Source organism: Sorex fumeus, unplaced genomic scaffold (genome assembly GCF_029834395.1).
Source record: "Sorex fumeus unplaced genomic scaffold, SorFum_2.1 ptg000094l, whole genome shotgun sequence".
NCBI classification, from domain to species: Eukaryota; Metazoa; Chordata; class Mammalia; order Eulipotyphla; family Soricidae; genus Sorex; species Sorex fumeus.
In genome coordinates, this window is record NW_026606151.1 from 20892545 (window position 1) to 20919354 (window position 26810).

The 26810-nt window shown below is 45.2% G+C and overlaps 4 protein-coding genes and 4 non-coding genes across 8 annotated transcripts in view; 5 read left to right on the forward strand and 3 right to left on the reverse strand.

Annotated features, from left to right (window-relative positions):
* Positions 1-26810, forward strand: part of LOC130040153 (uncharacterized) — a 249284-nt gene that overhangs the window by 4584 nt on the left and 217890 nt on the right. The window lies entirely within an intron of this gene.
* LOC130040316 (histone H4) lies at positions 2738-3049 on the forward strand. The gene has a single exon (XM_056132348.1). The coding sequence runs from the start codon at positions 2738-2740 to the stop codon at positions 3047-3049; it is 312 nt and encodes a 103-aa protein (XP_055988323.1).
* LOC130040311 (histone H2B type 1-K) lies at positions 4251-4642 on the reverse strand. Its single transcript, XM_056132342.1, has one exon. It carries the CDS (start codon positions 4640-4642, stop codon positions 4262-4264), a length of 381 nt encoding a protein of 126 aa, XP_055988317.1. The 3' UTR covers positions 4251-4261.
* LOC130040318 (histone H2A type 1-H) lies at positions 4951-14182 on the forward strand. Its single transcript, XM_056132350.1, has 2 exons — positions 4951-5341; positions 13679-14182. The coding sequence occupies exon 1, from the start codon at positions 4954-4956 to the stop codon at positions 5338-5340; it is 387 nt and encodes a 128-aa protein (XP_055988325.1). The 5' UTR covers positions 4951-4953; the 3' UTR covers position 5341; positions 13679-14182.
* TRNAH-GUG (transfer RNA histidin (anticodon GUG)) lies at positions 13561-13632 on the reverse strand. Its single transcript has one exon. It is a non-coding gene; the product is annotated as a tRNA-His (tRNA).
* TRNAH-GUG (transfer RNA histidin (anticodon GUG)) lies at positions 16324-16395 on the forward strand. The gene has a single exon. It is a non-coding gene; the product is annotated as a tRNA-His (tRNA).
* Positions 19134-19206, reverse strand: TRNAV-UAC (transfer RNA valine (anticodon UAC)). The gene has a single exon. It is a non-coding gene; the product is annotated as a tRNA-Val (tRNA).
* TRNAT-AGU (transfer RNA threonine (anticodon AGU)) lies at positions 21595-21668 on the forward strand. The gene has a single exon. It is a non-coding gene; the product is annotated as a tRNA-Thr (tRNA).

The window sequence follows — 26810 nt, forward strand, 5'->3', positions numbered from 1 at the left end:
GAATGAGATAATAAGATGTCCGGAGCTGGGTTTTATAGTCTCTGGGTCTTGGCGGTTGATGGGATTACACGGCGCCAAGGGGCCAGTTGGTGGGTGTGACCCCTGCCTACTGGAAAATGGAGGATCTGGGTGGAGGATGCTCAGCCCTGATCCGAGCAGGATTGGAGATCTCAGCCCTGGGACCCGCATGCCTTTGTTCCTCTGCTGGTACCTTCATGCGTGTGGAGAGTGGTCTCAGCATGGTGGTGGCTGGTTCTGGAGGCCTTCGGCTGCTGGAACCCTGGTCGGGGCGGGGAGGGAAACTCAACCCGCTCCCCTCCAAGGGGCCCCAGCGAGGACAGCCAGGCGCGGGGGGCAGGACACTCTGAGCTGTTCTCTCCCGGGAGCTGGGTTACAGATGGCTAGGGTGAAAATGAGCACAAGGAGGGAAGGTGGTCTCTAGGAGAGTGGGTAGTAGAGAGATTAAGGCATTTGCCTTGTACACCACTGACTCCGGTTCAATCCCCCTGAACCCACCAGGAGTGATACCTGAGCACAGCTGAGTATGTCCCCTACCCTACCCCAAATTAATAGACTGTTTTCACCTCTGTGCTTGACCCACCTCTGCCATGGGATAAGGCCTGGCATGAAAGTCGGCTATGAGCACCAGTGTGGCATAGACACTGGAGTCCCACCAGCCCCACAACCCCACAAGGCAACTGCCAGGCTACGCTGGTCTGCAGGGCATGGGAACTGAAAACCCACCTTCTGGGACTCAGCCTGGAACAAGGAATTGCTGTATGCAGGAAAAGTCGCTCCAACGCGACCTCTCCTGGCAGCAATAAGTTACAGAGCAAGAGAAGTTCAAGCGTCCAAGGGCATATTTTATAACACAGAACAGGTTGAAACGCAGGCCCAGGCTTCAGCTGGGAGGATCAGCATCATGTGCCCTAAATGTCAGTCCAGTTTATAGATTTTCCCAAACTGTCCTGCCAAGTTCTCAGAACACAGAAAAATTATTAGGGTGCTGTCATAGGCAAAAGTCGTGGACTCTAGGAGGTCTTTTCATATTCTTATGTCCTTTAGATTAACCCTTAGCTTCTCCTTTTCTGAGGGGTCCTGAGTGCTGCAAGGTGGCTCATTTTCTCCTACTCTGAAGAGCTGAATCTTCCCATCTCAAAGGGACCTGATCTTCAGTGCCTGCGACCTGGCTAGGCTCTTTCTTGGGTTTCTTTCTCACCAACTCTCTTCCCACCCCACCTCCCACTGATCCAGACAATACAAACTTAAATGAAGCATTCAGCATATGATAAAAACCACAAATGAGTTCTTTTCATTTAGATTTAGAAAGATGTTCCTCCAACTCTATAATTTATAGACTTTCTTTATCCCCTTAAAGGTCTGTAGAGTCTCCCTCCACCCAGCTTTCAGAGGTCCTATGAACCAATTGCTCATGTCAGAAATATTGGAGGGAAGGGTGTCACCAGATTTTGTTCCCCCAATATGTTGTACTTATTAGTAAGTAAGTAAGTAAGTAAAGGTCCTCCCGTTGTTCATCGATTTGCTCGAGCGGGCCCAGTAACGTCTCCATTGGAGATTTTGTTGTTACTGTGTTTGGCATATCGAATACATCACGGGTGGCTTGCCAGGCTCTGCCGTGTGGGCGAGATACTCTCAGTAGCTTGCCGGGCTCTACTGAGAGTATTTCGCCCACATGGCAGAGCTTGGCAAGCTACCCGTGACTTATTAGTAGTAAATTAATTTTTTAAAAAAATAAGTTTTCTCTACAAGAAATCACACTTGCATTAGAGTATCATCTCATTTTTTTAAAGTATTAATAGAAAAAAGTAACTAAAGTTAAAATCCTAGATATAGACTTTTATATAGCTTTGCCCATTATTGGTAAGAGCTAATGGAACTGCTTTTGAAAATTAAAATTGGCCTTCCTTAAGAAAAGAACTTAGGTAGAATTCTAGGACCAGAACCATAGTACAGCTGGTAGGATGGCCAATTTGGATTCAGTCACTGCCATCCCATAAGACCTCCGGAGCGCTGCCTGGAGGAATTCCTGAATGCAGAGCCAGGAGTAATACCTGAGCACAGACAGGGATTTTTATGTGGGGAGAAGTGCCTGGATTAACTAACTCAAAAACTGCTTCAATCAGCAGATGAAGAAGCCATTACTGAATTTTTAGATGAGAGTCTTAAATCAACAAAATAAGTTTTTATTTTGATTATTATCGGTTTTTAGTTTGGTTTATTACTATATATAAATGAAATAGTAAAAAAGGCATACACATCAAGAAAAAAAGAACTTATTTTCCCAAAAGACCTTAAAACCCAACATTTTATTACCGTATCTTGTGTTTTTAGAAGTTAATACGTGGGCTTTACTTTTCCCATGTACTAAGGTGAAAAAACGTTTCAGAATAAGTGCTTTCACGGAAAATAGATGCAGCAATAAAAATCTTAAGAATCTTATTTGATACCTCTTCTGATTTAGTAAAGTTTCCCGGTTTAAGGAGGATGGGGCGTGGAAAATTATTGGGGGAAAAAAAAAAAAAGGAGTGGAGTCTGAAAACTCAAAAAAAAAAGCAGGAAGACCAAAAGCGGCGGGAGCCTCCGGCCCGCGCCGCGCTCAGGCCCCGCCCCCTTCCCCTCCCCCACAGAGGGCGGTTTCCACTCTGGTCCGCCAGGGCTGCTTATAAGGAGGAGCCGCGGCCGGCTGCAGCACTTCACTCCTATATTCTCTCTCATCATGTCTGGTCGCGGTAAAGGCGGGAAGGGCTTGGGCAAAGGCGGCGCCAAGCGCCACCGCAAGGTGCTGCGCGACAACATCCAGGGCATCACCAAGCCCGCCATCCGCCGCCTGGCCCGGCGCGGCGGCGTCAAGCGCATCTCGGGGCTCATCTACGAGGAGACCCGCGGGGTGCTCAAGGTCTTCCTGGAGAACGTCATCCGCGACGCCGTCACCTACACCGAGCACGCCAAGCGCAAGACCGTCACGGCCATGGACGTGGTCTACGCGCTCAAGCGCCAGGGCCGCACCCTCTACGGCTTCGGCGGCTAAGCAGACCGCGATCTGATCCACCCAAAGCAAAGACAAAAAAGGCCCTTTTTAGGGCCCCCCACGCTTTCATCAAAAGAGCTTGTGACAATTGTGCTCGGTATGGTTCAGGAAAACTGCTCAGGGAAACCGTTGGTTGCTGACTAGCTAAGAGCAGCTACTCTAAACGGAATTTAGGTGAAGCTATTATTTAACTGACCATGTAGTGCGGCAATCACAGACCCCTTACTTAAAGTCAGTAGCATATTGTCGGTTTAAAAACTGTTTAATCTCCATTTGTGTAAGACATCTAAATGTTTAGCTGAGTACAAAGCTGGTTTAATGAGTAACGCTAGGGATTCTTCCTAGTCCTTGAGTAGCATAGCTTCCTGGGCACCCCGCCCAAAGAATAAGAATAAACTACTTTTTATTGTAAACAAATTTATTTTTTTTATCAAAGACAAAGCTTTGTGCTGCTTCATGTAGTTTTCTACATGGTGATTCATTTCAAAATGGCCAGATAAGAATTTAGTCACTCAGGGAATATCCTTTGAGACCTTAATAGAGCATTTGGTGAAGTGTCCGGAGACTGACATTTTATTTATATTCTGCACGCCCAGCTTGTGCGCCTGCGTTTATACTTATTCTCATTGCATGTGTATCATACGGTACTCTAGATGCTAAAGTGTCAAGGCTCCTACCAATGTTTTTATGCAAAGAGTGAAAATTCACAATGACTGTACTTTGTCTCCACCATACCATAACTAGCAAACTAAGATGTTTATTCTTGCCAATGTCAGTGTTTACTCAAGGATATATCATTCCCTCTTAACAGTTACTATCACAAATGGATCGAAAAAGCAAAAAAAAAAAAAAAAAAAAGCTAGATCCAAGTTACTGGATCCCTAAGGAAACATCGGTGGCAGGTACCTGGGTGGAAGATAAATTTGGGTGGAAACTTAAATTACAACTTAGAGCTTTAAGACACCAGGCTTATAAAACTTAAGGGGCCGGTGTTCGCTGCAAGCAAGGAACCAAGCCAGCACTGCACATTCTTGACCTTCGAGCACTGTGGCCAGAAAATTTTTCTGACCAGTGCAGTTTCCCATAACCCACAAGTAACCACCGGAGCCTAAATGTCGACTCGGTATTTGTATTTACAGCTCAAATACTGAGAATTTGGTGGCTCTGAAAAGAGCCTTTGGGTTTAGGTGCAAAGACACACCCTGGGACATTTTACTTGGCGCTGGTGTACTTGGTGACAGCCTTGGTACCCTCGGACACGGCGTGCTTGGCCAGCTCCCCGGGCAGCAGCAGGCGCACGGCCGTCTGGATCTCCCGCGACGTGATGGTCGAGCGCTTGTTGTAGTGCGCCAGGCGGGACGCCTCGCCGGCGATGCGCTCGAAGATGTCGTTGACGAACGAGTTCATGATGCCCATGGCCTTGGACGAGATGCCCGTGTCGGGGTGCACCTGCTTCAGCACCTTGTACACGTACACCGAGTAGCTCTCCTTGCGGCTGCGCTTGCGCTTCTTGCCGTCCTTCTTCTGCGCCTTGGTCACGGCCTTCTTGGAGCCCTTCTTCGGGGCGGGCGCGGACTTGGCGGGTTCAGGCATGGCTAAGATTGCTGACAACGAACGAGCTCCGGAGAACAAGTCGAGTGAAAGCAAGCGGGCCCGTGTCCCTTTTATACAGAACGTCCTATGCAACCAAGGCGACGCCTTAAAACCCCTTTTGATTGGTGGTTATTCGGAGTCGCGTCATAATCTAGTCCGACCAATCAAAATGCAGGACTCCAAATGGCTCGTTCCCATTGGTCCAAGTGGAGTTTAACTCTTAGCCAATGACACATCTGCTTTTTCGCGCCGAAAAAGCTTTATAAAACTGGTCGTTTAGTTTTCTCGCTTAGCGTATTCGTGAAGCCATCATGTCTGGACGCGGCAAGCAGGGCGGCAAGGCGCGCGCTAAGGCCAAGACTCGCTCGTCGCGAGCAGGCCTGCAGTTCCCCGTGGGCCGAGTGCACCGGCTGCTGCGCAAAGGCAACTACGCCGAGCGGGTGGGCGCCGGCGCCCCGGTGTACCTGGCGGCCGTGCTCGAGTACCTGACGGCCGAGATCCTGGAGCTGGCGGGCAACGCGGCCCGCGACAACAAGAAGACGCGCATCATCCCGCGCCACCTGCAGCTGGCCATCCGCAACGACGAGGAGCTCAACAAGCTGCTGGGCAAAGTCACCATCGCGCAGGGCGGTGTCCTGCCCAACATCCAGGCCGTGCTGCTGCCCAAGAAGACCGAGAGCCACCACAAGGCTAAGTAAGGTGAGAGAGGTCAAAGATACTGGAAAACAAAGGCTCTTTTCAGAGCCACCAACTTTGCCAGAAGGAGCTGCTGCATTCAGTTTGTTCTATTGTGACCTTTGGAAATTAACGTGCTGCTTGTAGAAGCACAACGACTTCCTGAAAGGGTTTTTAACGCACAGGGCACTTCAGAAATCCACAGATGCATGTCGAAAGTACCAGGGGGAATCGTGTGGACAAGTCTCTGCAGTAAGGACTTTTTAAAATAATTTGGGGTGGGAGGTCCACGCCCGCCCGTACTCAGATTACTCTTGGCCTTGCGCTCATGGGTCCCTTCTCGAGGGTTCGGGGTACCATATGGGATGCTAGGAAGCAAGCACGGTTAGGCCCAGTTGAAGGCAAATGCCTACCCCAGCCCTAACTGTCACTTCCTAACTCAGGATCTGAGACTTCATGGAAAGTCCTTGATTCCACTTTTTGAAACAAGAATTCTCACTCTCAGATCACAGCTAGTAAACAGCCAACCTTCTGTGGAGTTACTCACTATGGGCTTAGTGGATGATTATAAACACGTGCCAGCTCTTAAGTCTTGAGACAATGGTAAGGAAAGCTTTAATATGACAGGTATTTCCACTTTAGATTGAGAATAAGCCCTAATAACCTTTAAGGTTATTTAATCATAGAAGTCTAGATAGTGAGGAAAAGGCAAATATTAAGAGTATTAAATTATGTATATACATAGGAACTAAAGAGCATAGGGTTTAAGACTTTAGTACTGAGAATTATTCAGGCCATGGGACTATGAAATGGGAGGGAGGAGTGACTATATAATTATTGGGTATATTTATATGCATGGTGTGTATCTGTATACATAGCTATACATATGCTTGAAATAACAATAGCAATCTCAAGGTATTAACTTGATACTCATGGTAGTGTTAAAAATGTCTGAATAAGTGTAGTACACCACTCCAACTGACTTTTTGGGTTTTTTTGTTTGTTTTTTTTTTAAATTTGAACTACCATGGACTTTCTTAAACAGTTGAATGAGAAAGTAGCACTCAATTCCTTCAAGTAGAAAAATGCCCAGCAAGACACCATGAAAAGTACTGACCTGAGATCAGAAGGAGAGTGCAGAGCGTGGGGTTCTTGCCTTGCACGTGGCTGACCTTTAAATCCATATGGCCCCTTGAGCACTGCTAGGAGTGATCCCTGAGCACAGCCCCTTATGCATCTCTGGGTGTGACTAGAAACAGAAAAAATTAGTATTGGCCTTATGTGATTCACAATCTGAAAGATTTAAAAGAACATACATAGTGTGTAATTTGGTATACAAATTTAACTTGCTAATTTTCACAGAAGCTTGTTGAATAAAGTGAGTTAAATGCAAGTGACCAGGCTCATGTCCTGCCCGAGCACACATGCCATCTGTGCACATGTGAGATGCCAGCCCACGCACGTGGTGCCTGAGCATATGTCATGCTCATCACCCCTCTTGAGATGTGTACTTTCATATTTATTGCTGGGAAATGTACTGATTTGTACTGGGGCTCTTACTCCCCTTCCTCAAAAACCTACAAATAAAAATTGTTTCCATTTAAAAAAAAAAAAGCACCGAGGAGAGGGGGCAAAATACAGAGAAAGATTAATGAGATGGTGTTTTGGGTGCACAGTGTTTATTAGAAACCAGTATCTGAGGGCTGGAGCAATAGCACAGCAGGTAGGGTGTTTGCCTTGCACGCGGCCGACTGGGTTCGATTCCCAGCATTCCATATGGTTCCCTGAGCACTGCCAGGAATGATTCCTGAGTGCAGAGCCAGAAGTAATCCCTGTGCATCGCCAGGTATGACCCAAAAAGGAAAAAACAGAAAGAAAGAAAGAAAGAAAGAAAGAAAGAAAGAAAGAAAGAAAGAAAGCAAGCAAGCAAGCAGTATCTGAGAAGAAAAGGAACTAGAATTGTGGGAGTCAAAAATTATGGGTGCGTGATTCGTGCGTTCTGTGGCCAAGAGCCACCTTCCCACCCTGACCGGCCAAAGGTGATGGACACAAGAAGGTGAGAACAGGGGCCACCAGTCGCAGTTTATTCCAGTCTTCCCCCCATTCCAGTCTCACAGCCTTAGTTATAAAGAAAATCCTCTGGAGTTGGGGGTAGCAATTACACACAGTGTGGTTGTACAATCAATAAATTTGTAAAACCCTTCCGTCCGGGGGAAGCTTCTTCTAGAATCTCATCCTGCTAGAAGATCTGCCCAAGGGCAGAATCCCGTATAAGGTGTATTACTTCCCCCTTTCCTTAGCCAGTGTCCACTTAAACAATCATCTTAAATTTACTTCTTAATAATCTTTATGACACAGTTAAGAGATATATTAAACCTAATATATGTATATGACACAGTTAAGAGATATATTAAACTTAAAAGTGTGACACAGTTAAGAGATATATTAAACTTAGAGGGTGGCTCTCCTAGAGACATCTCACTATATATTCCAAACTACAGTCCTTAAGCCAGGTTAATCTTTCCTAACCCCAGTGGGGTCTTTATCCAGTTACTTCTTTTTGGGTCATGACAGAGTTTGTCCATGACTATGCTCTTAATTTATTATATATTTTATGGCGCTTGGCCGGTCCCTTTCCAATGGCAGATTAGTTTACAGCTTGTTCCTTTGTGATGTCTGGGTAGCTATAGGCTTGCCCTGGGTCCATCCAAGTCCCTCACTGGACCCTCCTTTTGGGGTGTTAGGAACTAAGGGCAACTGAGGCTTAGTTGGGTAAATATGACAGATGTCCAGGAGTAAATATTATTCGGAATCAATTAACTCCCAAACTACAAAAGTACAGCATTAACTGTCTTCCTGTGTCTATACAAAAAGGACATTGCTCTGAACTAGGCAAAGGACATAAAGGAAAGAGAAAAGCAATATTTCACTTGCATTGACAAAATCACAGGGTCTGATTTGGGGATATAGTGATAAACAGATAGGGAAAGAGGAGCACAAAGGAGAAGTTAAAATAAACACAGAGTAATAGGAGTGCCTCGGAAGCATTGTGGTGGGAGTAACACAAATTTAAGCTCCCTGTGACAAGGAAGAAAGGACAAGCCTATGTTATCCAAGAGAACTGGACAGAGGAGGTTGTCAAGTGAAACAGGCCTAACGTGGGGAGCCTATCAGAGCTATCCCCCATTGTATTGTCCTTGAACTGCTCTTAATATCACAGGATGTAAGTCACCCCAGGGAAGGAAATGACCTTGAGTGGAGAGAAATACACTTTTAGCTGGTCTTGCTTTACTTTCAGAATTCAAAGGAATAGATAAATCTAGAGACTCAGAAAATCTACCATAGTGACTTTGAGCACCTTGGCCTGTCAAGCAAATGGTAATGAGGCCAAATCCCCAGGGTCTCACATGTGCTTCTTATGATCCCTGACTCTGCAAGCGATTTCCTGGTGCAGTGCAGTCAGGTGTGTGGAAGAACCACAAAAAGGGGTGTAGCCCTGAGTACCAACAACTAAACTGATGTGCTGTGTCACCATCAGGAAGGGCAACATTTGGCAAGCCCATGTATGAGCACCCTCAGTAATTAAGAGCATGTGTGCAAGCATCTCAACTATAGAGGAGCAAACCCAGTGAGCACTGTAGCTGAGTACTGAGCAACTTCCACCGAGGACTGCAATTGAAAATGTTGTGTGAACCCCAACATCCAAACCAAAGAAGAAAAGATCAATTCAAAACTCTACTAACTTAAATACTCTTGTAAGAGTGCCAGTGTCTCAAACACAGCAAGTGGAAGGTGGAACAAAGCGATCATAAGGAGGGTTAAAGAGAGACCACAGCGAGGAAGGCACCTGCTTTGCCCTATAGGGCCCCCCACCCCCGCCAGGGTCCTCGATTACTGAACAGAGAGCCAAGAGTAAACCCTAAGCACCCGGGCTGGAGTGATAGCACAGCGGGTAGGGCTTTGGCCTTGCACGCGACTGACCTGGGTTTGATTCCCAGCATCCCATATGGTCCCCCGGGCACCGCCCAGAGTAATTCCTGAGTGCATGAGCCAGGAGTAACCCCTGTGCATTTTGGGTGTGACCCAAAAAGAAAAAAATGAAAAAAAAAAAAACCCTGAGCACCACCAGGTACAGTCCCAATGCAAAGCACTTTTTAAAAATTAAACATAGGGACTAGAGCGATAGCACAGCGGGTAGGGTGTTTGCCTTGCACACGGCCAACCTGGGTTTGATTCCCATACGGTACCCTGAGCACCGCCAGGAGTAATTCCTGAGTGCAGAGCCAGGAGTAACCCCTGAGCATCAGAGCCAGGAGTAACGCCGGGTGTGACCCAAAAGCAAAAAAAAAAAAAAATTCTAAGAGTAGCAAGAGAGATAACAGAGCAGGCAGGTAGAGTTTTCCAAGCAGCCGATTGTGGTTTGATCCCCGGCATCCCATCTGGTACTCCATGTCCACAAGGAGTAATTCCTAAGTGAAGAACCAGGAGTGACCCGTGAGCATGACTGCGTGTGGCCCTCCCAAATAAATAATCATAAAATAATCATTAAAAATATGAGAGTATCTTCCACTGTTCTTCTCTTCCAGATCCAGGAAATTACTTTACTTGCATATTAAGTTAAATACTTACATACTTTACTTTATATTAAATAATAATTACTTAACATATGTATTGTTTTACTGCATTGGGAAATCATCACCTTTGCACAAAAAGCTTCAGGATTGATAGTGGAGCCCCAAAGAAGAGAGAGTGAGTTTTTAAGTGCGGGGAGCTGCCTGCTTATGCAGAGTCCTTAAGTGGACCTAGCTCTGGAAGCTGCCTCATTCAGAGGGCCAAGTACTTGGCCACCTCTGATACGTGGAGTAGTCATTATCTAATACTACTAGTCATTATGTCGCTAACTCAAGCCTACATCCTCAGTTTGCAAGAAAAGTTAATAAGAAATGGATGCATTGTGATTTTGTGGCATATGCAGGAAATAACACCTTGGTAAATCATGAAAAGTACACAGGAAGGGTCAGAGTGTTTTCCAGTGTACTTTGCTATTATTTTTACCTTGTTCTTATTTCCTGTTACTGACCTAAGTAACATTGTTTTCATTATATTATGCTTCCTGTGTTTGTTATGATCAAAGAAAGGTATGATCTGGGGACGATGTCTTTTTGCAATTACAATGGATGACTTTGCCTGCCAAGTTCCTGATAGAGGCTGTCTGAAATAAAGATCAATGCTGCTGTTCCACGAGAACTCAGCCCTCTCAACCACTTGTATATAGTTTCTTTGATGCTCACCTTCCCTCTCTACCCGACCAGCATTTAAGTAAACACGATGCTTTCCCTTTGGGGCCTTGGTCCCTCCCCTCTGACTGGATGTTTCAACCCTCCCTGTGATCATTTCAAGAAGTCTCTGCTTTCTGGGCAGCTCAGGGAAAGCATGCTCTACAAATTCAACTTGCATATCTATTTGTATATCTTGGCAGATTAAACTTTTAAACATGATGTAAAGAAGAAAAGTGTTGGTGGCGGGTGTGTGTTGGGGTTGCCTAGGACTGAAAGAAAAATGCCCATTCCTAGATCCCCTAGATTTCTGCTCTCCCCCCCTTTTTGGGTCACACCCAGCGATGCACAGGTGTTACTCCTGACCCTTCACTCAGGAATTACTCCTGGTGGTGCTCAGGGGACCATATGGGATGCTGGGAATCGAACCCTGATCGGCCGCGTACAAGGCAAATGCCCCACCAGCTGTGCTATCTCTCCAGCCCCTAGATTTCGGCTCTTATATTTTTATGTCACAGAAGAGAATTTCTGGAAAAGAAAGTCATTTTATTAAGGAAATAGGAGAGAAGAGAAAGAAACCTGTGAAAATACAAGAAAGGAATTACAGACATAATAAAGTTGGGGAGTGGGAGATTCCAGAGAGACCACACTTAAAGGGGAGAAGTTATAGAGCCTGTGGGCAACTCCAAATGCACAGTGATTTCCCTGCAAAGGTGATTTTTGTCTCTTCCTGGAGTTGCCTTCGGTCACTGCTAGGGAGTTTCAAAGGGTAAAGCTTTTGGTCTTGGGGTTCTCTTTCCTCAGTCTACTCAGGCATTATTCCTGGCCATCCATGATCTCTAGGCAGGGTCTGCTTCTCACCCCGAGACAGCAGCTGGGCACTCCTTTTTAGAGTACATCTCGTCTCTCAAATGTATTTTGATTTTAAGACTGTCTGAGTCAGCTACCTGAAATCTAGTGAACCATAAAAGAAAGGAAAACACGGAAAAGCAATTCCATACAGACCATGTATAAAAAGTGAATATATTTATTTAATTCTTCCAGCTTAGAAAAGAAATGCCATGGACCAAATACTGTGGTCTGTGCCCTTCCCGGCATCATGTATTAAAATCATAACTCCCAGCAGGATTTGGAGTTGGGGCCTTGGAAGGTAATTTGTTTTTCAATGAGGTAGGTTTGGTAGAATCATATAAGATTTGTGCTGTCCTCAGAAAGAAACCAGAGACTTACCGCCTACCTCTCTTCAGGAAAGACAATTGAGCCTGGAGCACCCAATAGGATAGCGGTGCCCTTTTTTTATTTTTTTTCCCCCTTTTCTCAATAGGCCTAAACTGGTCTCTTTGACTAAATGTCACCTAGTTATAGGGAACTAAGGTCAAAGAAAAAGAAGTCCAGTGGCATTTGATGGGATTCATTGAGCTCCCATTTGACCCAGCAATACCACTCCTGGGAATATATCCCAGAGAGGCAAAAAAGTATAGTCGAAGTGACATCTACACTTGCTTATTCATTGCAGCACTCTTTACAATAGCCAGAATCTGGAAAAAACCTAGGTGCCCGAGAACAGATAACTGGTTAAAGAAACTTTGGTACATCTACACAATGGAGAACTATGCAGCTGTTAGAAAAGATGAAGTCAAGAAATTTACGTACAAGTGGTACTACTTGGAAAGTATCATGCTAAGTGAAATGAGTCAAAAAGAGAGGGACAGACATAGAAAGACTGCATTCATCTGAGGAACATAAAGTAACAAAATAAGAGACTAACACCCAAGAATAGCCGAGATACGAACCAGAAAGTTCACTCCATGGCTTGGAGGCCAGCCGCATATGCTAGGGGAAAAGGCAGCTCAGATAGAGAAGGGAGCACCAAATAAAGGGTGTTAGGAGGATCCTCCCAGGATGAGAGATGCATGCTGAAAGTAGACTATAGGCCGCTCAATGCCTCTTTTGCAAACCACAACACCCAAAAGGAGAGTGAGAACAAAAGGGAATGCCCTGCCACCGAGGCAGGGGGGGATGAAGGGTGCGGGGTGTGAGGGATACTGGAATTAGTGGTGGTGGAGAATGAGCACTGATGGAGGGATGGGTACTTGATCCTTGTATAACTGAAACCCAAGCACAAAAATTTGTAAGTCTACAACAGTACCTCACAGTGTTTCACTAATAAAAATTAAAAATAAATAAATGAATAAATAAAAGTCGGAGGCAACCGGCACATATGCTGCCCGAGCCCATGTGCTGCTTGCACCCATGTGACCAAGCACATGTGGTGGCTGAGCACATGTGTCGCCCATCTCCCCTCTTGAGATGTGTACTTCATGCTTTTGCGTCTAATGCTGGTGTGTGTGTGTGTGTAGGGCTCTCTCCGCCCTTGGAGAAGCCCGTGTTCTCTCTTGAGCACGTTACTCTCTCTCACTCTTACCCCCTTCACACCTTAAAAATCCTCCAAATAAAATGTTTATTTTAAAAAAAAAAAAGTAGGAGGCAACCAACCTTAAAGGGAACTATTATGTTATTTCGGTTCTGCTTCGGGGCAGGGATTGGGGTTCGGGATGGAAACACCCAAAATATGGAGGTGGAAAGGTGTAATGGTGGTGGGATTGGTGTTTGAATATTAAATATAACCAAATATTGTGAACTACTTTATAAATTTTTTTTTTTGCTTTTTGGGGTCACACCTGGCGATGCACAGGGGTTACTCCTGGCTCTCCACTCAGGAGTTACTCCTGGCGGTGCTCAGGGAACCATATGGGATGCTGGGAATCGAACCCGGGTCGGCCGCGTGCAAGGCAAACGCCCTACCCACTGTGCTATTTCTCCAGCCCCTACTTTATAAAATTTTTTAAAAATTTAAAAAATAAAAATAAGTCCAGTGGCTTCAGTCACCAGAACTTTGGAAGAGGGATGGTTTTTAACAGCAGAGAAGGGCAGAAAAAAGATGGGAAAGCCTCCTTAAGTGTTAACTGCCGTGACTCGGATTCGAACCGAGGTTGCTGCGGCCACAACGCAGAGTACTAACCACTATACGATCACGGCGCGCCACTGAGAGACACCTGAGCCCGGTTCTCTGTTCTCTTCTCAGGAATACCGACTGCTGGCTCCTGGCTCTGTTCTCCACCCCCATCCCCCGCCGTTGACTTCCAGCAAATAAACTAAAGAGCACAACCACCTTCGGCTTTCCCCAACCCGAAGGCTACTCCCGAGGGTGGGTAACAAGTGAGAGCTCCCTGGGTGACTTCCTGCACCCGCGCGGTGCCCCATACGCCTGGGCCAACCAACCCAGATCCAAATCCCAGGTACCACATCGCGACCCTAAGCACAGCCTGAGCAACAGAGCCAGAACTAAGCCCTGAGCACCGGAAATGCCTCTTATGCAAACACACAAGGAGGTTTCAACGGGAAGGTGAATATCAGATTTAGAGTCTGGGATCCCAGATCTTTGCTGAAACTCCAGACAAACAGCTACACCCGGATAAAATCACCCCAGGATCAGAGGAGATGGAGGAATAAAGCACAAGGACCAGAGGAAGTGCGAACAGAACAGTAAGAGAGACTCAGGTGAAGGCAAATGAAATGGGTCCAGAAAACCAAGCCTTACAAATTTGGGGGGATGGGGGAGTGGGAGGGATATTGGGATCCGTGGTGGTGGGAAATGGGCACTGGTGGAGGGATTTGTAAGTCTACAACTGTACCTCATGATGTCTCACTAATAAAAAATTTTTAAAAAGTAAGCTATTAATAATAAAAATCTTTATATATTTTGCTTTCTCATAACATTTAATGAATAAGTCAACACAAAAATTGATAAATACAATAAAGATGTTTGGATGTCACATGCTTTACATAAAGTCTTCCTTTAATTTAAAAATTAAGTATTTTCACCAAAAAAAAAGCCTTAAGTTTCCAGATGAAGAAATGTCTCTCTGAGGAGGGAGTCACCAACTGTGTCAAGCTGAAATAAATAAGAGCAATGAACTGAAAGAAATGTTTGATGACACTGAAGAAATCTAACTATAAACTGGAAAACAGGATAAAATCAAAGCTTCTCTGATGTGAGGAAAGATTCTACTTATATAGGAAAGTTTTTTGTCTTTGTTTTTTTTTTTTTTTGGGGGGGGGGGTTGTCCCACACCTAGTAGTGCTCAGGGATTATTCATGAAGGGTTTCCAGCGGGGCCAATATGGGATACTGGGATACTCCATCAGGTGCTAGGCAAGCACCCACCCGCTGTACGACTGATGAGCCTTAATAAATAAACAAACAAACAAACAAATAAAAAGAATCACAGGCAACATTCTCAGAGAGATAAAAAAGATAAAATTTCTTTTGGTAAACTCGTTTAAAACTTTCAATTCTCAGCTAACAAACACAAGAAGCCTTTCCCCAAGCCTGTGCTCCCAGAAGCCTGCTGCTCACTGAAAGGAAAGAAGAAAAAGTCAGTAGGCAAAGTGTCCCGAGAAGAAAGAAGCCTGGGAAAACTAACCAGAAACACAGAGCAGAGAAGATCAAATTTGACCTGGAGGGGGGAAGAAAGTGGAGGTGCAGGGAGAGGAAGGAATCCAGAAAACTCCCCCTGGGGAGATGGAAGATGCCCCTGAGCTGCATCCTGGAGCCAAGGGCACCTGCCCGACCTGGCTGGACAGGGCTTGGTGGCAGAGACCCACGGGCGGGTGCGGGGTGGGGTCACCCCAGAAGCTCCTTCTCCGCTGCCCCTTTGGCCAGCCGGGGTAGGTAAGGGAGACAGACGCTTTGGGGACGCCTGATCTGGAAACGGGGCACCCACCCCGTTATTCAGAGCCTGGTGCGCTCTCAACTGGCCCTTTGGGGAGCCAGTCGTTGACAGTTTGGAAATCGGCCCGGGAAGTTGCAACTGGTGGCGCTGCGGCGTTTGGGGTCGCAAGCGTTTGGGGTCCCGACCCCAGGGGGAGAGAAAAGGGGGAGAACCGAGAAGTGGAGCCGCAGAGACGCCCCCACCAGCCCCCAAATCTCGCCTGCCTGTCGCCGTCCCCCTCCCGCGCTGGCCACACTGGTCAGCCCCTCGGCAGCTGTCCCGGGCCCTGGAGTCGCGGCTTGCAAGCTGAGATTGAAGGCGAAGCCCCCCACCCCTCCCGATCCCTCTCCCCTGTAGCCCACCGCACCATCCAGTACCCTTAGCCCCACCCAGGGCCCGCGGCCCCGGGTCAATTTCACGTGGTTCGTCAATTTCGTTCCCCGCGGCTGCGGCGCGCGGTGACACTGCCCCCTCCTCCTTTCCCAGACCCCCAGCTCGCCAAGGTGGGGTCTAGGTTCGAGGGGCCCTGCTGCTTCTCCAGGGTCTGTGGGTCCGAGCCCTACTCGCTCAGGTGCGGGGTTCCACGCCAGACCACCCCCTCCCACGCCGGGATTCCCCCAGGGCCGCACGGAGGGTCGCTGGCAAGTCCCCCTGCACTGAGTTCTGGAGCCCCCAGACCCGCGGGGCGCGTGCTGAGAAGTGGGCTCGTGAGTGCCCCCGAGTTTCCCAGCCCCCCAGGAGTAGCCTCCGGGTTGGGGACAGTCCGGGCAGTGGAACTTCACTTCTGTTGGTCCTCTCTGGTTTCTTTGCTGGACGTCAACCCTTGCGGGTGGCGGGACTGACTAGAGCAGTGACCTGGGGAGCCCTTAGGGAGTTCTCCTGCGGCCAAGAAGCAGTCGCTGTTCCTGAGAAGGGAACAGAGTCCAGGTGACAACGCAGGTGACTCCTGGTGGCGCGCCGTGATCGTATAGTGGTTAGTACTCTGCGTTGTGGCCGCAGCAACCTCGGTTCGAATCCGAGTCACGGCAGGGAGTTGCCGCTGGGGTGTCGTACCCAAACCTTTTCGAACCCACCAATGCTCTGATCTCCTCTTGACCGCCCTCCCAGGAACACACTCTCTTCCAGTAGCTAGCCAACCCCAACCCCGGAGTACCTCTGCTTTGGTATTTTCTCTCTTCCCAGCCAAAACTTGTTTGCTTCTTTTCCCAGCCAAACCTAAGTGCAACATCCTGTTGGCATGTGACCAGAAGCCAGGAGGGAGAAACTGAAATTTTAAGAAAAGGAAAATTTTTCCATTTGGACACAAGAAAATGATTGCAGATGGCAGATGCAGGCATCTTGTGACAACCTTTGCCTGTCCACAGAGGACTCATTCAGGATGTTTCCATGTTTTGAGGAACCCTATAAACTAATAATTTGGGGGAAAGTCGAGGGACATCTGGAGGGGCAGGTCAAGACTGGCACTGTGTTTGCACCATGAGTTAGACGGAGAAAGAGGGAGGGACCAGGCCATGAGATGGGGGAGAAGCTAAAACTAATGTTACAGATTATAATTATAGTTCACTTATTAAATGAATTATAATCCATTTATTATATATTGCTTTCCTATGTCTTTCACATATTTTTTTAGCAGCTGATTAGGAGTTTCATCCTGAAGCTTGCTTGCTTTTGCTTCAGGGGGCTAAAATCACCTCCCTTCCCTCTCCTGTTGTGTCCTAGACATGGAACCGGAAACGGCCACTAACAGAACTTTGGAGACAGGATAAGATGTCTTCTGCTTCCGCTGTCCTGGGTCCAGTCTGCACTTGGGGTGAGGCTGTTCCCACAGATCTAAGCTCCTCAGGGCAGGCTTCCCTGTGCGTTTGTATCACTCACCTCCTCCCTTTTCTCTTCCTCTCCATGGGCGGCATCAGGGATCAAGGATGCGTTGCCTGGAAAGTCCAGCTCCTCTCAACTCTTCTGCCATCGCTATTTGAGAAAACTTAAATTTCCAACACTAATGTACAGAAACAAATTACAGCACTGAAAACATCTTTGCTTTTATTGAAGGCTGGAGAGATAGGACAGCAGGAAGGTGCTTGCCTTGCATGCAACTTACCGCGCTTGGATCTCCAGCACCACATGTAGTCCTGAGCACAGAGCCAGGACAAAGCCCTGAGCACAGTTGGGTGAGGCCTAACTCTCCCACTCCCCAGTTTTTTAAATGAAAATTTCATCCTTTTCATAAAATAATGCACAACACATAACTTCAACCTTTTCAAGTGTCCCTATCGAATTCATCAGTATACATACCCAGGTGCACAGTTCTTGGTGTCTGTCTTTGTTTGATGCAGTTTCCTATGTTTTTCATACGTAGATTTTTAAAAAAGAAACACATCTGTCATCTGCAACAGCAAAATAACAACTTGCTCAGTGATGATATAATTTGTTTTCCCCTGTTATTAGGCACTTGAGCTTATTTCCAATTTCTTTCTGGTGACAAAATCTTAACTGTGCAGTTCTCTGGAACACATTTTCTCCTGTTGATACTCACCTGAATGCAGAAACCTATGGATGTTGGCCCGGAGGCTGACTGGAAACTCGTGGATGATGGCCAGAAGGCAGGCTGGTTCTTAGGAAGTGGGTGAGACTCGAGGTCTTTGATGTGTCCACAGTGGTCCTCTGGTCTAAGAGAATCTATAGTCAATCTGTGATATACTTCAAAAGGAGAGAACTTGCTTGTCTTGTACCATATGGTGCTTGGCACCGAGTGCATGTTCTTACCAGCTCTATCGCCATCTCTGACCACAATACCACACAGATTTGGGTGACAGCTCTTATAAATCTGGTTTAACTAAACTGACGACTTCAGAGTTCCCAGGTTCACATTTTGGCGATGATATTCTTTTATGAATGAGTGAACACTGACCTAACACCATTTTTTAAGCCTCATGTAAAAATATATCTTTATCTTACTGATCAATATTACCTCCCACCTCTGAGAATAGTAATATCGGTAGAAAGCATTGCTATCTCTGTGCAGTTTTCATCCCTCAAGATGCTGTTTCCGGTTTGATTGGGTTTGCTTTCCCAACCCTTAGGTATGAGAATATTCGAGATAAATGAGGATTCTGACTTTCCACTCAGAGCTGAGGGCAGGATGCTGCCCTGTTGATTGGATCCTGGGGGACTGTCCATGCAACTTGTTTATTGGGATGGACAGGGAGAAGGCTCGCTCCTGCTTTCAGTCCACAATGGAACCATCAAATGGTTCATCTGTCACCTAGCCAGATACATCCTGCCTTATCCTCTTTGAAGGAGAAACCTGTCGCCTAACTTCCCTTTCTGGAAGCAAGGGAGGGTGAGGGCCCCCGCGCCCCGCCGCCCCACCCTCCTGGGGGACCCGCCTCCGTCCCCACCAGCCCTAGAGTCGGATCCCTAAGCCTCGACCCCACCCCAGCTCCGCTCTGCGCAGTTTCAAACTTCTGAGAAGTTTTAGGATTAGGGTCTCGCGCTTCGGCTGAGAAACGGTTCCCTAGCTCCAGGCCCTCGGGATTCCCCGCGATCTCAGAGCAGAACAGGATTAACCCCTACTGCTCCACTGTGCTCCTGCAGTGTGTGAGAGTGAATCAATCTCCCAAAGAAAAGCCGGGGAGTAGCAGCAATTATTTTGCCATTTTCACTTTCAAAAATAGATAGGTAGGCTAACAATAAGCTCTCCCAAAACGAACATTTTCCCGGCTCTGCTTGACTTCGAAAGAGAAAAGTGGTAAAACGCTGTTACTACTGGTTCCACTGGGGATCGAACCCAGGACCTTCTGCGTGTAAAGCAGACGTGATAACCACTACACTATGGAACCGCAAGCTACTGCGTTCTCCTAAGTCGTCCTATATAAAAGTCTAGTACCTGGTTGTATTTCCAAGTTTAAGGGTTGTTTAACTTTAAACAGAAAAAATTTAAATTTTGAATTACATTAGAGTGTTTCACTCACTAGCTTTAAACGACTTCAGGTTGATTCATCTGTGAATACACAGTTAAAAAAAAAGTCAGCGTACTTTATTTGTCCCTTAAAATCTAGACTAATCAAAATTCAGTCATTTTATTCAAAGATTCCTTTGAGTTTCTAGCACTCTTCATTTTATGTGTCCTTGGTCAGGTCAATTAAGTATTGTTCATTCAGTTAAGCTTTGGATATTTGTGTGTTAAGATATTTTAAATTGTAGAGATCCAAAATAGTCCACCACCAAATTATGCTGTTTTTAGCATGTTGATTATTTTAAATTAAAAAAAAAATGAGAAACAGCAGAGAGCTCTCTGTTTCCTTTTCCCCCTGAATGCAGGAGATAATAACACACTCCAAGGGAGGAGAGATCTGCCAACCCCTTCAACAAACCTTATTTTCCCATCATTATCACTAAATTTCGTTGTCTTGTCAAATTTCACAATGTTTATCCAAGTTAGTGAAGCGTTGGACATTGCAGCTTTAGGACCTTATTTTTGCTTGAAGGCTCCCATCCATGTACATGTAAAAATCACGCAAAATGCCTGTGTTTTTCACCCTGTTAAATATCGGTTTAATTTTGTGGCTCAGACAGACAGGGATCCTAATAGAGCCGAGGAAGGATTTTACTCCCACAACAATCTCTCTCTTCCCTCCGTCCTCCCCTTATGACATAATTTTGATCTGACAAGTCTCATTCACTCTGAAGCATTCTCTGGAGGGAGGGAGGGAGGGAGGGAGGAAGGGAGGGAGGGAGGGAGGGAGGGAGGGAGGAAGGAAGGAAGGAAGGAAGGAAGGAAGGAAGGAAGGAAGGAAGGAAGGAAGGAAGGAAGGAAGGAAATTCAAGATAGAGTCATTTAGGCCAACCTCCACAAATACTTAAATCACTCAGTCTGGAAGTCAGCAAGTCAACAACCCCACCTACGCTGTCCTAAAGGAAGACGGCTTACTGAAAATTATCTTTCTTTTCTATTCCACTCTCCTGTCTAACTCTGAAGTCCTTTGTTTCTCAGTACCTTTTCTATTAACTCGATAGGATATGTTCAACTAATTCATGAATTGTCTGGTAAAGTCAGCTGAGACTCTGCATTTATTCAGATGGGTTTTACAGCAAACTTAGAAGCCAATAGACGCGGAGTGATGCCAAGATCATGGAGGGCTGCAACGGTGGGGAAAGATTCAAGCATGCACCTATTAACTGCTGCCCACTAGAATTCTTTTCCCAAATTCTAAAACTAATTTGCGAGATTACAGAAGATAAAAATAGTCCAAAATCTCAGGTAGAAAAGAGAAACTGGCTGGTTTCCTGAAGCTTCGGAGCTTCTCATTTCTCACTGGTTAGCGTGCTTAGCGTGGACTTTACCACGGCGCTAACCTCGGGCCTCTGGTTTCTAGTTCTTATTGAAACAGACAAATTAAAACAGAATCACGTGCCAAAAGCAGGATTTAAACACTAAGGATTTTAAAATTTAAAATCTCATTCACTCTATCATGCAGCAACATAAGATCCTCATTGTCATATGTTTCTTGTAACAGTCACACTACCTGCGTACAATTTGGGGTTGACTTCATAGGTCCATGAAACAGCAGCCCAGGCTTACAAAATGATTATTATTATTTTTTTAATTGGGAAGGATGTTTGATGGGAAATTCATTGCGTGATTTTTGGTTTTGTGTGGGAGCCACATGTAGCTGTGCTGAGAGCTTCCTCCATGGGCTCTGTGCTCAGGGATCACTTTTACTCGGCTCGAGAGCCGGTTTATGGGGCCCTTGGTCAAAAGTGCGTGGGGTGTTGTAACCTGGAAGTAATGAAATGCAACAAATTTAAAATCTCTTTAACACTCGCTAGGATGCAAATTTCTGTAAGCGGAGAACTTGTGTTGTTGTTATTGTTAACTATTCCCTCTCCACTATCTAGTAAAGCGCCTTAATACATTAGTGATCACAGTTGAGGGGAAACTTAATGAATAATGCAGAAACACGTTTGCAATATCTAATATTTCCTCTAGAGGGCGATAGTCACCATAAAATCGAAATTTTATTAATTTCCATTTGAAATCATTTTTGAAACCTTACATTCAAAGACTGCCTTTTCTTCTCTTTCCTATTTTTTTTAGCACTGAAATTGCTAATTTTCTATGAGTTTAGAAACACCAAAGTGTTCTCTGTCAAGTAAATTTCTGTCAAATGTTACATTTCACAGTAAAACTTACAAAGGTAATTTAATTTATCACTAGTATTAAAGGGGGCCCTGTGGCTTAGCTGGTCAAAGCGCCTGTCTAGTAAACAGGAGATCCTGGGTTCGAATCCCAGCGGGGCCTTCCCTTCTGTGTTTGATTTTGTATTTTCGGTATATTGTAGATACACAGAGGAATAATATATATACATATTTACATATGTAGTCTGTCTGTGTTGAGATGTTACCTCCATTGTGAAGCACCTTGTACCAGGGAATTAAACAGTGATTTCATATTCCTGTCCAGGTCAGACTCCAAGTTGGAACACTGGAAAAAGAAACAGGGTCTCTGAATTGATAGAAAGTAACGGGCCTGCTGATGATTTGATAAGACTAGAATATTAACTGAGCAAAAATAATGTTAGTAAAAGAGAATGTAGCATTTCATGTCTGTTTTTTTTTTTTTTTTATTAGTGAAAAACCATGAGGTACAGTTATAGGCTTACAAATTTTGTGCTTGGGTTTCAGTTATACAATGATCAAGTCCCCATACCTCCACCAGTGCCCGTCATCCATCCCCATGGGTCCCAGCATCCCCCCCCCCTCATCCCCCCCCCCCCCCCCCCCCCCCCCCCCCCCCCCCCCCCCCCCGTCCCATCCTGCCTCTGTGGCAGGGTATTCCCCCTTGTTCTCTCTCTCTTCTTTTGGGTACTGTGTTTTGCAAGAGAGGCTTTGAGTGGCAATCATGTTTGGCCTATCGACTACTTTTAGCATGCTTCTCCCACCCTGGGAGGGCCCTCACAACACCCTTCATTTGGTACTCTCTTCTCTATCTGAGCTTCCTTTTCACCTAGAGCCTGTGGCTGGCCTTCCATTCATGGAGCAAAATTCCTGGTACTAATCTCAGCCATTCCTGTGTGTCACTCTCACTTTTTGTTGCTTTATGTTCCCCAGATGAATGCAATCTTTCTGTGTCTATCCCGCTCTTTCTGACTCATTTCGCTTAACATGATACTTTACATGTAGTACCACTTGTATGTAAATTTCATAACTTCATCTTTTCTAACAGCTACATAGTACTCCATTGTGTAAATGTACCAAAGTTTCTTTAACCAGTCATCTGTTCTTGGGCACTCAGGTTTTTTCCAGATTCTGGCTATTGTAAAGAGTGCTGCAATGAACAAACAATTGCAGATGTCACTTTGACTATACCTTTTTGCCTCTCTGGGATATATTCCCAGGAGTGCTATAGCTGGGTCAAATGGCAGATCAAATTCTAATTTTTTGAGAGTCGTCCATACTGTTTTCCAAAAGGGTTGGACCAGCCGGCATTCCCACCAGCAGTGAAGGAGGGTCCCTTTCTTGCCACATCCGCGCCAGCACCGGTTGCTTTTGTTCTTGTGGATGTGGGCCAGTCTCTGTGGTGTGAAATGATATCTCATTGTGGTTTTGATCTGCATCTCTCTGATGATTAGTGATGTAGAGCATTTTCTCATGTGCCTTTTTGCCATTCGAATTTCTTCTTTGCGAAAGTTTCTGTTCATTTCCTCACCCCATTTTTTGATGGGGTTGGGTGATTTCTTCTTGTGGAGTTTAACCAGTACCTTGTATATCCTTGATATCAACCCCTTGTCGGATGTATACTTGGTGAATATCCTTTCCCATTCTGTAGGCTGTCTTTGTATTTTGGTCACTGTTTCTTTGGAGGTGCAGAAGCTTCTTAGTTTAAGATAGTCCCATTTGTCTATCTCTGTTTTCACTTGCTCAGCCAGTGGCGTGACATCTTTGAAGATACCATTAGCTTCAATATCATGGAGAGTTTTGCCGACTTTGTCTTCAATAAACATTATGGATTCTGGTCTGATGTTGAGGTCATAAATCCATTTTGATCTTACTTTTGTGCATGGTGTTAGGCAGAGATCTGAGCCCACTTTTTTGCATGTAGCCGTCCAATTTTGCCAGCACAGTTTGTTGAAGAGGCTTTCCCTGCTCCATTTCACTTTTCTTGCCCCCTTATCAAAAATTAGATGATTATATGTTCATGTCTGTTTTTGAAGTTCTATCTCAGTTCCCTTAGCCTTGACAGGCAACAGAACATGGAGTTTTGTTGCCTTTGTTTGGAGCCAAACTTATTTTTGCTAACAAACAAGAGAGGCCTGGTGAGAGACTCTCACCACTTGTTACAATTTAAAGAACCTTAAGACATTTGTGTATCAGGTAGAGGCTACTGAGGGTCAGCTGGGGGCAGTTGGAGCTCAAAGACCCTTTGAGAAGAGAACCCCAAAATGATCACCTTCTTGGACCTTAGTTGGCATTGTAGTTCCTGGGATCCAATGCTCTGTCATCACCTGCCTCCACTCTATTCCTCGCCTTCTGATCGAAAGAGATTTCCAAGGCTACGATTGGCCTACCAAGATTCGCAGTGTTTTCACTTACAAATAAGAGTCCTGTCTCATGCTAATTCTTTTTTATACTTCACAGTAAATTTCATGTTATCTTCTTTGTTTTATGTATAGCTGTCCCCTGCCATCCACCTCCAAAGGAATTGAGGGAGAAAAGAAAAAGGAGCATGAAGAGGATTGGCTGATACCACCCCCAAATCGACCACTTTGGTATTAAAAAAGAAAAAGTTTTCCTGTTCATTTAGCTGATCTTTTTAAACGCAGGACTTTGAGATGTCTACCAGGGAAGATAAAGAAGGATAATCACCAGACATTAGCCTGGGCCCTACCAGCTTAGAATTAAAGTAACAAACTTGACTTTCTGTCTTGCTTGGAAGCTAAAAATGCCTTCTAGGGTCCAGTGGTTTCACCACAATACACAAATGCACAGTCCTCTGTAACTCGCTGTCACTAGATTCTCACCTCCTGGCCATGCTCCTGTTTCCTTGCTTAGCTCATGTGTACACACGTATGTGTGTACATGTTGATAAACTTGTTTGTTTTTCTCTTGTGGATTGCTTTCATTCCAGGAGACCCCAACTAACCAACAACTCCAAGGAATAGCAGGAAAGTTAATTTTCCTCCCTATAGTCACAAGCTAAATCTAGTGATGGTTGAAAATAAGTGTGGTGTGTGTATATGTGTGTGTGTGTGTGTATATATATATATATGTACGTATATGTACACACATATATTGAAAATAAGTGTGTGTGTATATACGTATATATTTTATACACACACTTATAAACTAAGTCATGCAGTCATACCTGTCCTGTACTTGACAGAAACTTAGGGAGGGACAAGTATGTTCTCAAATATCAAGTGACCCCAAACGATCTTATCTGAAACACTAAGTGGACCACACGAATTCCAAAATCTACTGCCACCTGTCAGCTAATTCAAACTCAAACAGTGGAGGGAGTGAGAACTTTTATTATGGAGAACATCAGATCCAAAATGGAGCTGCTTATGCCAAGGCTACCAACACTTCCGGATTCAACCTCGTCCAGGAACCCTTCCCAGCTGATCAGTATGGAATCTTTTCTATTCCCCAAAGGAAGCTGAGAACATCAGCCACAAAGGCATTAAAAAAGAAAAAGGTTTTCTTTTTTAAAGAAAAAAAAAAGCCTTGCTTCCATTCACCGAAGCCTGAGAAAGGCCTTTTCTTTTATCTAACACTTCTTCTACCTATAAAAAATATTTGAATTTTGAACAGTCCTTTAGAGCCTTTCTACTTGCTAGATGGGATTGTGCCCGATCCATAGATTGTTTTATGTCATTATCTTTAAAATTAACTAGACTGGGTGCTTGTTATTTCATAATCCATTACTCACCTAGCCCTTTCTTAAGATAAAATACTTTCTACTTTTATAGGCTTACTCATATGTTTTCCCTTAAATTCTCTTAATTCTCTTCACTCTTACTAAATTTTATGTTTGTAAGTTTTACCTATTTCATGGGGACTCTGTATTAGAACAAAAAAATTTTGTTGAAGTTTTTTAATCACAGGGAAGACATGGTAATTACCACAATGAGATCCAAGTACAAAATAAAATTTAATGCAATGTATTTTAGATGCCAGAGTTGAAAATTTATTTATGTAAATGATAATAGGCATTATATTAGATTGTATTAAGTGATTTGAATTTCCTTACATAGATTAAAATTCCTTATCAGCGTGTTAGGGAACTGTTTTCCCCAACACATAGTGCACTGGGTCGGGGCAGATGTGGGGCAAAGGATGACGGGTCCGTGGAGAAACCTACCCTGGGAGACAGCTGATGGCTGCTCACTTTATTGCCAAATACACACATATTTTATAGAGGGTCTCGGCTTAAGAGGACGGTCCAAGCAACAAAGTTTAGCATGACTGACCTATCACCTTCCCAGGCCTGCTTTGCCCAGGCCCAATCCCAATTAAGGCTAGATGCTGCAGTTAGGAATGCAGTTAGGTGACAATTCTTAAGGGATGAGACCAAACACCAGACTCCTGGTGCTTGTAAAATATGCCCAGACACTCCCTACTGGGTCACTATGCAGGGACAGGTCTTATCTGCTAGGCGGGGACAGATTTTATCAGCTCTGGTGGCTGTCGCCATGCTCCACATCAATTCATCATCATAAATTGACTTTTATTGATTTATTGTATGATAATCCCATTTGTCATTCCTTTAAGTTTTTTTGGCGCAAGCGATATGAAAAAAAAAGTTATTATGTGCCTGCCAAGAGTTGGGGTTGGCTGGCACACGGGAGGGAACCTGGGGACATGTGGAGTGAAGGTCACTCTGATCTTGGGATTAGTGTTGGAACATTGTATGCCTGAGACAATTCCATTGTGAATGACTTTGTAAATCATGGTGTCATGATTTGCCATGCACTTAGCAGACCAGGGTTTGAACCCCGGAACCCCATAGGGTCCCCCAAGTACATGGTCCCCTGAGCACCACCAGGAGTAATTCCTGAGGGCAAAGCCAGAAATAATCCCTGAGCAACAGTAAGTGTGCCCCCCACCCCTGCAGCAGGAGAGAGAGACAGAGACAGAGACAGAGACAGAGACAGAGACAGAGAGATACTGGCAGAGGCTGGAGAGATAATACAGTGGGTGAAATGCTGTCTTGCATGAAGTCAATATAGTCTCCTGGGCAACCCTGAGTGATCCCTGAGCTCAGAACCATAAACACTGAGCACAGCTAAGTGCGGCCCAGAAACAAAAAAGAAATGTTAGAAGAGAAGAAGGAAGAGAAGGAGAAGTTGGGAAATAAAATGGCAGTAGACGAGGAGCAAGAAGAAAGAGGGAGAGAAGAAATGTTTCATCATATAGAATCTATTTTTATTTGTCGGAATCC